General features: G+C 50.8%; 1 protein-coding gene across 1 annotated transcript; it reads left to right on the plus strand.

Moving 5' to 3' along the window:
- Positions 1-3,133: 3,133 nt before the first annotated feature.
- On the plus strand, positions 3,134-11,200 carry AREG (amphiregulin). The gene is made up of 6 exons (XM_072863016.1): positions 3,134-3,334; positions 3,498-3,680; positions 6,330-6,513; positions 6,964-7,122; positions 8,891-8,993; positions 9,945-11,200. The coding sequence occupies exons 1-5, from the start codon at positions 3,292-3,294 to the stop codon at positions 8,976-8,978; spliced, it is 657 nt and encodes a 218-aa protein (XP_072719117.1). The 5' UTR covers positions 3,134-3,291; the 3' UTR covers positions 8,979-8,993; positions 9,945-11,200.
- Positions 11,201-11,871: the final 671 nt, after the last annotated feature.

Below are 11,871 nucleotides of genomic sequence, written 5' to 3' on the forward strand. Positions count from 1 at the left end.
AAGCAAAAGGAGAGAGCCCATTAATGTCAAGTCAGCAAAATTTGCTGGGATTCACCACAGAGCGGGAGATGCTGGACCGCTGCCTCAGGACATCAGGTCCTTGCCAGGGTGGCCTTGTGGCCCCGGGGCTGCAGGTAGCCAGAGGATGCGCTGCTCCACAGCAGGAAACACAGCCGCAGTCTTCATCGCTGAGATGTTTTCTGGAGATAAGCCTGGGAGAAGAAAGGCAGACCGACGGAGAGAAACCTCCCCTCCAACGTGGCCGCGGTGCCATATTCCACAGACGCGGCCGGAGACCGGAGGGGAAAAGAGTTGGCCCCAACGCCACCTGCGCTGGGTGCTGTCGGGTGCTGTCTGAGTCCGGGCTGCGCTGAAGGTTTTCAGGGCTAGCAAAAAGATGGTTGAGACACAGGAAGGACCAGCCCGGCTCCCGAGGCGTTCATTTCCGCCAGCAAGAACGGGGGAGCGTACCACCGGCCCGTCTCCTCCCACTGTGCCTCCAGCCCATGGAAAACAAGGTCTGGCTCAGGGCAGACGCCAAGGAAAGACTCTGGCTGTGCCCGTACGTGCAGCTCCCTGCACGGGCTCCCTGCTAATCTCTCAGGTGCACCCTATTGGGCCCACCAGCCTTTGGGGAAGCTCCCTGTCCGCTGGGACCGGCATGATGGACCAGCCAGAGCGGGCAGGGGCACTTTCAGCAGCAGCCCCAGCCTGGGTGTCCTGCTGGAAAACCCCGGGTGCTGCCGGGAGCGGTGGCTCAGTAGGTGGCACTCTGCATCCACGGGGAACCAGCACCTTCCCAAGGGTGAGCCCTGCCCTTGCCGGCCCAGCAACCTGCCCCACCGGCCCAGCCGCAGTGGGGCAGCCCACGGGGGGTGAGCCTTGCAGCCCCCTCAAGGCTTCTAATCCTTTCACTGCTCCTGGGGACATCCTCTGGGAGCTCAGCCTGGGCGCAGAGTCCAAGTGTCCTTCCAGCCCTGGAAGAAGGCCACGGCCAAGCTTAGTGCCTCCTCCCCAACAGCACACAACAGAGCTGGGGCCTGCGGTGGGATCCCACCCTGCATGTCCTGAAACACGGTGGGGCTCTGGAGGGTGTCCTCTCGGAGAAGCAGCCAAGCAGGGCTTTGCCAGGACATGGCCATTTGGGAAGAGCTCCCCTGATGTCCCACCTGAATCTCTCCGTGCACAGCCGGCGGCTATCACCACCTTGCTGCACGTTCTGCACGCCGAGGAGCGGTGCTGGTTGATGCCAGGCTGCCCCTTCTTCTTCAAGGAAGCAGGAGCGGCAGGAGGGAGTCGGCGAAACGCCTGACAAATTCGAAGCATGCTGAGCCAAATTCCTCGTTGCTGCCAGTCAGTGAGACGGAGCCATCGACTGGAGATTGGAGGAGAGAAGGAAGGCAGTGAGTCAGGCGCTGGATATGCTGTGTTTGGTCTCCAAACAGCGCAGGTAACAGGGGCAATTGCACTCAGGTCATTCAACCTTTCCCCTGCTAAGCTTCTCCTTTCGGTTGCTTAGCAGTTTGCCAAGCATAGCGCACGGGGCTGAAGTTGTCAGTGCTCAGTATATTCCTCTGACTGAACTTTAAAAAGTTAATTGAAAATGTTTCCAGTGAATCTCTGATAAAAACCTGGGAGAAATACTTCATTTTAACAGCTACAAAAAAGAAAATTCAGCAGGGAAGCTGCGGTGCCTCACTGAGGGAGCAGGCCTTGAGCGTGGCAGGCGGAGGGGAAGGAAAACTCCCAGTTTACAAACCTCCCTTTCTTGGGGAGGTTGCGGCCTCCCCCAATGGTTGCGGCCATTCTCACGCAACCAACCCCACATTTTGACAGAAGAGACCCCAAACTCCAACGTCTCTGCCTTTGGAGAAACTCTGCTCACACGCACTCGGTCTCTGCTCACGCCAGGCCCTGGGACTTACGGGGGTCTTGTGGGAAAGGAACTCCGGTCCGAGGAGGAAAGGAGGGCCGCGGTCGAGCCCCCGGCTGCCCCCAAATGACGACGGAGCTGTAGCCCGGGAGCTGCTCAGCGAGTGCCTGCTGGTGCTGCAGCGGCACCAAGCACTCTCTGTCCCAGGGCTGCGGCGGCTGAGCAGGATTTGCCTTTTCTCTGCTGTAGACGCTATGGGAAAAGGCATGGGAAACGAGGGGAAACACAATGATAAAAAATCCCAACAGTAAAGCCATCAGCTAATGAAAACCTGTTTTAACTGCACTGCGCACAAAGGGGCTGACGGAGGTTTGCCAGGGCCGTCTGTCGCAGGTTAATGTCCAAGCGACTGACTCAGCAACTTTTTTCAGAGCTCTTCGGCATCGCTTCTTGGGATTGGCACGGCCCGGCAAAGATGGCACTGGGAGCCGCATATCCTCCTTCTGCGTGTGTGCAAGAGAGGAGAAGGTTTAATGACTGAGCAGCTTGGATCCCAGACACGTCGAGCAAAGGCTCCGTCAGCTTCCTGAGCTGTGAGCAGCGTTCCAGCCCCTCTCGGTTAGAAGAGAAGGTCGCCCAGATCCCCCTTCCCCAACGCTCCGCAGCGTTGCCTCCCGCTGCCCTTCCCGCCCCGCCCCGCCACACAGGGCCTGTGCAGGGCCTGGCGCAGAGGGGCACCGATCCCTTCGTCCCCCCCCGCGGGGCTTTTCTGGGTTCCCACCCTACACCAGCACGTTACAACCCCGCCGCCCTAGCTTTTCTCCCCTAAAAGTGGGTAGGTCTCCTTCACGCTTCCTTACGCGAGAGCTCAGGAGAGGCGGCCGTGGTAAGGCGCCCTCCGCTAAGGGCCACCGTGGCAATTACGAGCCAAAGTGCCCCCGAGGAGCACATTCGCCTCAGCCTGGACGCGCACCCACCGTCCTTTCCACTCCTTACTCAGCCATTACTCACACGCCACTCAAGCAAACACGCGGACCGCGGCTAAGGGTGAGCACCGGATTTATTGCTGAAAAATATTTCTGCCCTATCTCACCTGCCTCCTCCCCGAGGAGCGGGGCAGGGGGGCAGAGCGAAGAGCGGAGCGACCAGGCAGGTGTGCCTGCGCCATCGGCCCTGTGACCGCGCGCAGGCCTCGCCATGGCAACTCCCCGCCGCGGCGGCGAGCGGCAGCTGCGCCTGCGCCGCCCCCCGCCCTCACCTGCCGCCCCGCCCCGCTGACGCCGCTCCACGTCCGGGCGTGCGAGCCGCGGCCGTCTATAAAGCGGGCGGCGGCGGCGGGCGGCTCCTCATGGAGCGCTGCGCGTCGCTGCCGCCCGCCGCCACAGCTTCTCTCTGCCGCCGCTCGCCCCGGCCCGCCGATGCGCGCTGTGGCGCTGATTGCCGCGCTGGCCGCGCTGGCAGGTGCGTGCGGGGCCGGCGGCCCGGCGGGAGGGGAGCGGGGCGGGGCGGCGCGGCGGAGGGGGCCTCGCGGGGCGGCGGTTGGCGCCGTTGGTGGGGAGGGGCGGGGGTGTCGCGCGGCGGCGGTTGGTTTGCCCCCTGCCCACGGCGCCATTTTACCTCGCAGCGTGCCGGCCTGTCGCCGCGTCGTCGACCAACGCCACGCAGCCGGAGCGGCACGGGGGCCCTGGCCAGCGGGAGCCCGAGGCCCGCGAGGGCGAGGCCGTGTCGGGTCCCGACTACGAGGAGGATGAGGAGTACGAGGAGGCGCTGCCCGTCCACCAGTACATCGTGGACGACTTGATCCGAGGTGAGTCGGCAGCCCTCCCGGCGCTGGGGGACGGGGCCAGGTGTGAAATGGGCTCGTCAGCTCGGCGGTGCCGGGCCTGAGGGCTCTCTAGGTGTGAGCACCGGCTTCCTCCCGACTTACTTCTCTTGTAAGGCTGCAGCACTTAGCTCGTAGAGTACAGAGCAAAAGCATGCTTCTGCTTGAAACTGTTGCATTAAAAATAGGTTGTCAGGGATGAAAACTTCGTGTGAGCCTGACTAGGGCGTGTGGAAGCTGCAGGTTAGCTGATTGTCTGCTGTACTGCTCTTCCCTGATAAACCTGACAGGAGGGCTGTGATGGGGCAGCTACCACTTACTTACCATGGAAGCCTCAGTGAGGTTTGAGTGCTGTTTGGCCCTAAAGGTGGGTTTTACCTCAGGTTGTCGTTCTTGCTCCAAGGATTTCCTATGTGTTTTCTCATGATGGCTTATTTGGCCTGGAATTGACTAAAACTTCCTGGGAAAGCAAACACTTAAACCCCTTAAGTGGCTGCAGGAAAGTTTGTTAAGCATCTTTCAGGCAGTACTTCACTGTCAATAGCTATTGTGTGAATTTATTGTGATTTGTCTGCTAGTAAGCTGTGAGGAGATCAGAACAGCCCACCTGACTAAAGGGATGGGAGGATTTTGTTGGTTCTGGGCTAAGTGCCCTTGTAATAGAAGCCAGGTACCTACAAGCAATTTCTACTTCAGTAGATGTAAGTAGGCTGGTGCTGTTGCCCTCTAGGGTGGATCTAGCTACTATTTTTCTGCAGAAACATCCTGAGACTTGAATGAGACTAAAGGACCTCTTAGGTGAATGGGGCCATGCTCCAGATGCTCAGTCTGGGGAATTCATGGACCCTTGCTGAAGTTTTTCATGAGTTGAAGACCTCCAGGGGAGAAAGGAATGTTAGAGTTATTGAGCAGTTTGGCCTGTAAAACTACTGCCTTGGTGACTTAAGTGTTGTATAACTGGGCAGAAACCAGAATTGCTACCAAAGGTGGTTGGTTTGTAGACCAGCTCTTCTACTTGGCATGAGGTTTATCTGTGGAGCCTTCAAGCTGTTATGATTCAACAGGTGGCTTTCCTAGCTGTGCAGCTTGCAGACAGGGACACACAGATCAAACTGACAAGCTGAGCCTTGAAGAGGGAAGAAAGGAAACAGCTTCAGCTATGAAAGTGTGAACCTAAATATCAAGTCGAACTGGACAGAACAGGGGCCTCAGCTGTCAGCAGTAAGCCCACACTTCTAGGGACAGGAAACCTTGCTGCAGGAACAGTGTTCCTCGTTTACATATTAATATAGCTTATACCATTTGAATCAGACTTCTGGTTGCTGAAGGCATTTTTGCTTTTAAGTAACTTCAAGCCAGGCTTGTTGCTCTAGAAGTTAAAATGATCAGCTGTCTAGACAACAGTGAACTACACCTTGTTTCTTTGTGCAGGCTCTCTTTTTGTCACTAGAAATACAGGGTTATGAAGTAGTTGGATCAAGTTGCGTCCTGTGGTGGTGATTGCCTATAAGCATAGTGCTCTGGGTAAAATATTAATACTCAAAATTATTTTCATTAGGTCTGCAGAGCACAATAGAGAAATGGAAGAGAATTGTATATAGCTCTACTGTTCCTAAGACCTATTCAAACTCACCTGGTTAGCTGTTACTCCTGAATGGCACAGTGTTGCACTGAGAAGACTTGCTTTATGGCTAGCAGTAAAGGAATGGTTTCTTCAGAGAACCAGTGTTTTACCAACTTGCTCTAAAACAATGCGATGGAGCTTTGACTGCTGTGTGGAGCAGCTGCAGAGCTTATGTTCCTCAAGTCAGTGACTGGCTTCAGCTTGTTCTTCCCAGCAAAAGGAAGGTGATTGCCCTTGCTTAAACCCAAAGACTACTAAGTCACCAGCATTTTAAACCACGCTCTTCTAGAGGTTTGTCTTAATTAAGATAATGAGGGGCAACAGTAAGTGGCAGAACAAATAACCTGACTCTTAAGGACTCTCCTGCTTTCACTCCTTCGGTGCACTCGGCATCTCTCTCAAAGTAGGAGAACTGGAAGTGAACTGTCTTCTGCTGAAGACAGCACTGCAGGTTACTTGGGAGGAACAAGTATGCTAACTGGGACAGCAAGCTGTCTTGCCTCTGCAAATGCGCAGGACTGTCTACTAAGTTAAAATGCCTTTCATCACTGATGCGAATGGAGAGTTTAGAGCAATGGAGGCTGTTAGCCTTGTGTCTGAGTCAATATAAAACCAGTGGATGGCTTGGCTCAGTGTGAACTCCATGTTCTTTGCAGGTCTTGGCTCGAACCTGTATGGTTTCGCTAGGGTATCTTATGCTGTGAAATGCTGCAGTCCTTCAACTCTGCTCTTCATCTCTGGTGGCTCTCAGCTCATCTGCTCTTACTGCTTTTGGTCTGCGTTGCACAAGACGTAATGGTGGCAGAGTTGTGCTTACTGAGCTTCTAAGCTTGCTGCCTTTGTGCTGGGTGTGAAATGCCCAGCTGCATGCTCACTTGCATCCTGTGCTTCCTGGTCACAGATGCTCCTGCAGTGACCATCCCCTACCCTTCACCAAATTCTGTAATTCAGTTTTCACAGAATCTAGCTTTTTAGCATTGCTAGACTGAGTCATCTTGTCCTTTTTTCAGTTGAACCTGTGGTTAAACCCAAGCCAACAAAGAGGGGGGGTGAGAAGAATGCTGGCAAATCAAGAAGGAAGAAAAACAAAGGGAAAAACAAAAAGAAAGGGACTCCCTGTGAAATGGAATACAAAAACTTTTGCATCCATGGTGAATGCATATACCTAGAACATCTCCAGATGGTGACCTGCAAGTAAGTCACTTGTACGTTGTGAGTTAGGTGTGATTGCCATGAGCCGGTGGCGTATGAGGGCTCAGAGGAAAAATCAGTGTCAACTTGGCATAGATCCATCTCCTGCGGTATTTTGACTGAGAATCTTTCTGCCATGTAAATTAAGTGTTGATGGAATCTGAGATGCATAACAAGCCACTGAACTCATCAGTTGGTCATAAACTCAAACCAGAAGAATGAAAAGGCGTGTTTTCCTGAAACATCACGCCCAAACTAATCTCAACTTGCTGAAATGCTGACAAACCTTGTGCTAGAGCAGTGACTGCATTTCATGAACATGCTCTGAAGGGAGCATCTTGAGATTCATGGGAAACTCTGAAGATGTCTAAGTCAGGTTTGAATGTGTGTGGGTGTCCTTGGCTCCAGACAGCATGGGAGCTGATAAGAACTTGTGTTCATGTTTACTTGCAGGTGTCATCAGGATTTTTTTGGTGAGCGCTGTGGTGAACAGTTCATGAAGACTCAAAGGAAGAATGATGTGACAGACTACTCGAAGACTGTGTTGGTAGTGGTAGCTGTCCTGCTCTCAAGCATCAGCTTCATTACTGTACTTATCATTGTGATAGTGCAGTAAGTATTATACTCTTTGGTGTCTGTCTAGCATAAGCATGAGCGGGGCTTGTGTCCAGTAGCCCCAGAATGTGCGTGGCTCATCTGAATTACCTGTGTGGAAGACATCCAAAAGGGCTGTGGTCTTATCCCAGCTTGGATATGTCTTGAGGGTAGAAGCAAGGTCTGAGAAGTTACCAAGTGACTAAGTGGTCACTTAGCCTCTCTCGCTGTTGGCTGTGGGCAGCCTGTGACCCATGTATTTTAAAACAAGAGCCTTTCTGCTCTTGCTACAACCAGGATAGTTACAGTGCTGCAGAATATCAGCAGTAAGTGGAGGAGGAGCATTAATGCTGACACAGCAGTGCCTTCCTTAATCCTCATGGAGAAGCCTGCAAGCAGTAATGTAACAGCCTCATGCATGGCTATTATCTGACAACTGGGTACACAGCTGGAGGCAAGGATATGGTGGTGCTCCAACTGTCCATTTAATAATGGAGGCTGCTGGGCTTAAATACTTAAAATGGGGGGGAACACGTGCTGTCAGTCCCAAATACTGCACTGCTTGCTGTTAAGATGGAGGGAACAACCATGCCAGCCTAACCAACTGCTGACAGTTCAGTGTGCAGGAGTAATTGGAATCTGGGATCCTGCTGTGAATAAATTAAAAGAGCTTTTCTGGGTACATGTTTCAGGCGTTATATCAAACTCTTCTTTGTACCTGCTAACAAGCAATACGCAGCGGCTTATGCCTGCCTGTGCCTTTGCGGCTCGGCAGTGCATTCGCAAGGAGTTTGTGCTGAGGTTAGATAGTCAGCATGGGGAGCCTGACTCCAGTGGTTCCTGAGTAGTGGAGCAGTCCTCCAGTTCTGACACTGCAGCTCCACCACAGTAGGGCTTGAGATATTGTAGGTGAAACACAAAAGTTCAGTCTAATTTTGGATCTTGCTGAAGTACATAAACTGAATTGGGTATGTGCTTTACTCTTTTCTGCAATTCAGGAAACAAGGTGTGCGTTTGTCATTTCACTGTTGCTTCACATTGAGATCTGAACTTGAGGAATGCTGGGATGAACACTTGTTCTCTGAACGCTGCCTTGTTCCTCGCTGCTAGGGGAGATAACCAGTTCTGTAGTGCTTAAGAGCAAATGATCATCATTAGTTTTTGGAGCGAGCTGTGGAATAGGATTGCATTTGTTTTGTGATCTGAACCTCACAGGCTTGAAGCATGAGATAGGTACAATCTGTACCTTCATCCAGAGAAGCTAGGTGGTCTGTTTGGAACAGTTACTAGAAAAGACTGGAGAAATTGGGAGAAAAATCAATAAGCAGCTTGCTTATGATGTGTTCAGGGGACACATCAAGGGGACAGACTCCAAATACTTGAAGTCCCCAGGGCTCTGCTGTGGGGTAGAGGAAGGCAGTCTGGTCTCCACAGCCGTTTGCTGAAGCCACCAGGACATTTGTCCCCCAGAAAGTCTCCTGGTGCTTTGCTCAGTTCCAGCAATAAACCCTCTTCATCTTGCTACCTATTCGGGCTTAAGCCAGGAAGCCCTGGCACTGTGAGGCAGAACTGCCAGTGCCTAACTCAGGGGCTTCTTGATGTTATTGTCAGATACTGCTTGATGCCAAATGTTTAAAAACTGTCTTGCTTGAAACTTCCTGGTGCTGAGGATTTGCTTGAGGATTGAAAGGACATGAGTCTAAATGCTGCAGAGGATGTGGGGGCTGGAAACAACAGGATGTCCATCAGGGTTCAAAATGACCTCTAACATGCCATAATTCCCCAGGGTCAGGAAAAAGTGTCCTCAGTATGAAGAGAAAGAAGAAAGGAAAAAACTTCGACAAGAAAACAGAAATGGCCATGTTGGTGTGTAAATGAGGAGAAAGCAGGTATGAAAGCTGTCTTGAAACACCTTTCAGTCCTTCCAGGCTGGAGTTGCCATAGGAGAATTGCATGCATGTTTTGCAAAGCTAGTGTTTGTTTCTAACACTTGAAGTGCTTAAAACATGTAGGTTACATATGAAGGACTAGCTCGGTTTTCTGGTTTCTCAAAACCACCTGAGGTGTGAGTTATTCAACAGTGCTGTTAGCTTTCTGGCTGCTGTCCTAAAGGAAAAGTGAGGATAGGAAGCTGTACTGTGATAAATGGACTTAGGAAGAAAAAAACCCTAATATCTGGGCAGGGGCAAATATTTAGTGCAAGAAAAGATGGTAGAATTTCATCATGGAAGATGGTGTGGTAGCCAAGTGGATTGTCACCCCTCGTAAGAGAAGTACTGAGCATTTTCATGTCTGCTCTGCAAGGCATCAGGAAGTTTCTGGTGCTTAGAGGCTCTGTAGACCAAGACAAAGCTGCCAATTGTGTGAGCACCATAGATAGCCTCTCAGACAGGTTTCATACTGTTGTAGCAATTGAGTGCTAAAGCTCCTTGGCCTAGGTGGATCACCCCTGGGAGAAATCTAGTGGATTTTAATGAGCAAGCAAATTGGTCTCTCCTCAGCAAAAGTGTGTGTAACAGCAGACTCAAGGACCCTTACTGAACAGGAGTTACACTACAAGCTGGAGGAAACTATAAAGCATAGTCCTGAGAAGAAGTTCTGGCAGAAGTCAGTAGTTTTGCTTTGCCATGTGTCAGCTACAGACCTCGTCCAAGCTTTGTCCGGTCATAATGGGAATGTTTTGCTCAAAGCTTACCTGAAGCTGAAGAGTATCTAGCAGAGTGTCCTCAGGTGTGTGCACATACTTAACCTACCTGCCTCAGATGTAGGTTTGACACAGGTCTAGCACAGAGTGCTTGTGTCTTGGGTAGTGATTAACTTGCCTGGTCTGCCCCTTACAGAACAATTCTGATGTGGCCACTGCCAAGCTGCAGGCTACCTCTGGCTACCTGACACATCCACCTGGACACTGTGGGCTGGAGCTGTAGCCACTAAGCCCTGAGTCATCAAGACAGAGGCTGCTGCAAGGAGATGTCAACATGCCACTTGCTGCTGAATCGCTTGCTGGGGAGGACAGTTACCACTACATCTTGGCACAAAGGTGTGGAAGGAGCTGCCACTGTGGGGTAGAGGACCTGCTGTCAAGGCCTGCTAGAGACTGCTGCTACTGAGACCTCTATCAGTGCTGGAGCTCCAGTCTCTGCTGTTGTGTGGATGGACTTTCTTCTGTTAGCAAGGCTCTTTTGGCAGCTCTAACCCTACAGGAGAGAGCTTGTTGCAGCTTTCAGGAATGGATGGAGGGGAGAAAATTCCCTTCCTTCTCCCAGAGTGAAAAAGGGAAGAGCTCTGGATGGCTTCTCTGCCTAGATCTCAGTGGATGAAAAACCTAATTCTGCTGTTGCTGTGCTCCCTGTTGATATCAGCTTCAAAGAACTTTGTCTCTAGTTCTGACTTGCAGGGTGTTGGTGACAGGTCTTTGTCAGCCACACCTGGGTTCTGTTACTGTGTGTGTGGAAAGTAATCCCTCTGAATTCAGTAGGACTTGAGTGAGTGGAGCTATCCATTTGCGTGTGCGCTAGCCTGAGTTACAGTTAGTCTCCTCAGGATGCTGAGACAGTAAATGCAAGATCTGAAGCTCTGTATCTGAAGGAGAAGATCCGTGCTCAAACAAGATGAAAAGCCTGGACCTGTCTGTTATAAACACAAAGCTACTTCTGTTACCCAGATACGTGATGCTGCTTTAAGCAGCACTTAAAGTATAAAATGCTTCCCATGAGATCCAGTCAGTTGAACTTGACCAAGAACCTGTTCCTCTGAAGAATTATTCATGCACTGACACTCTGCAAGCAGTGGTCTGTTGTGCTCTACGTTCTGGTGCGAAGAACTCAACTTACCTCAAACTCTTCTGACCGCAGTGTCCTTGGTTTCTTGAACTGTCCATGCAGTCTTGAGCACAGAGTATTATTTGAGTTCAGTTTCTTCTTGGAAGAGTGAATGTGTTCTGTATAAACAGAGCAGAATTCTTCTGGTAGCAGAGAAACACCATTAATTGTCAAGTCATATCTGTAAATGTGTAAATATTTATTACTGTATTTAATATTTAATGTTTCCATAACAAACTTATTTATTTTCTAATTAAACTTTTTACATAACCTAATCATGGTAACATTTTTTTCTTGATCTCAGGAGTACATGTAAACACTTGAAATTAGAGCTTGGTTTTTCCTCAAAGCAGGAATCTCAACACTTAAGAGCACAAAGCAGGGCTACAGCCATGTGTGAAGTATGAGCTCGGTGCTCTTGCAAGAGTGCAAGTTGTTTGTAAACAAAATGTGCAAATGCAAGTACCTGTTTCAGTAGGAAGTCCATTTAATTCAACTACAAAGGGATCTTTTAGTTACTGGATTAGGGAGGGGCTAAGTGAGCTACCTTGTTGGAAGCAAACATCTCCAACTGAAGTTTGAGCAAATGAGTAGCCGTTGGCACTGGACTCAAGAGCTGGGAATACTTGGAGGGGGGAGCCTTTCATCTCTGTGTGGTCAGAGAATTTGGACGGAGGCTTGAAACTGTCTTAAATAAAGGAGGAAAAGCAGAATAGCCTCAGGCCAGTGACTCCCTAGACAGAAAGGGAGCCTTGGCATCCACAGTCTACCTTTAATTTCTTTTCTCCCCGGGTAGTTATTAGTTCAACTGTATGCTGGTGTTCCCTCTGAGCATTTCTAGCAGTGTGCTGGGGTCCAAGTTGAGAGTTGCCGAAAAAATGAGTCAACGGGGTAAGCTTGGCTTTAAAGCCACAGTTACAAAGATGATGATTGAGAATGTTGTTTT

Source organism: Ciconia boyciana, chromosome 5, assembly GCF_034638445.1.
Source record: "Ciconia boyciana chromosome 5, ASM3463844v1, whole genome shotgun sequence".
Classification (NCBI taxonomy): Eukaryota; Metazoa; Chordata; class Aves; order Ciconiiformes; family Ciconiidae; genus Ciconia; species Ciconia boyciana.

Coding starts and splice junctions, on each gene's coding strand:
- AREG (XM_072863016.1), top strand. CDS start 3,292: ATGCGCGCTGTGGCGCTGATTGCCGCGCTGGCCGCGCTGGCAG. Junction 3,335..3,497: donor CGCGCTGGCCGCGCTGGCAG/GTGCGTGCGGGG, acceptor TTTACCTCGCAG/CGTGCCGGCCTGTCGCCGCG. Junction 7,123..8,890: donor CTTATCATTGTGATAGTGCA/GTAAGTATTATA, acceptor ATAATTCCCCAG/GGTCAGGAAAAAGTGTCCTC.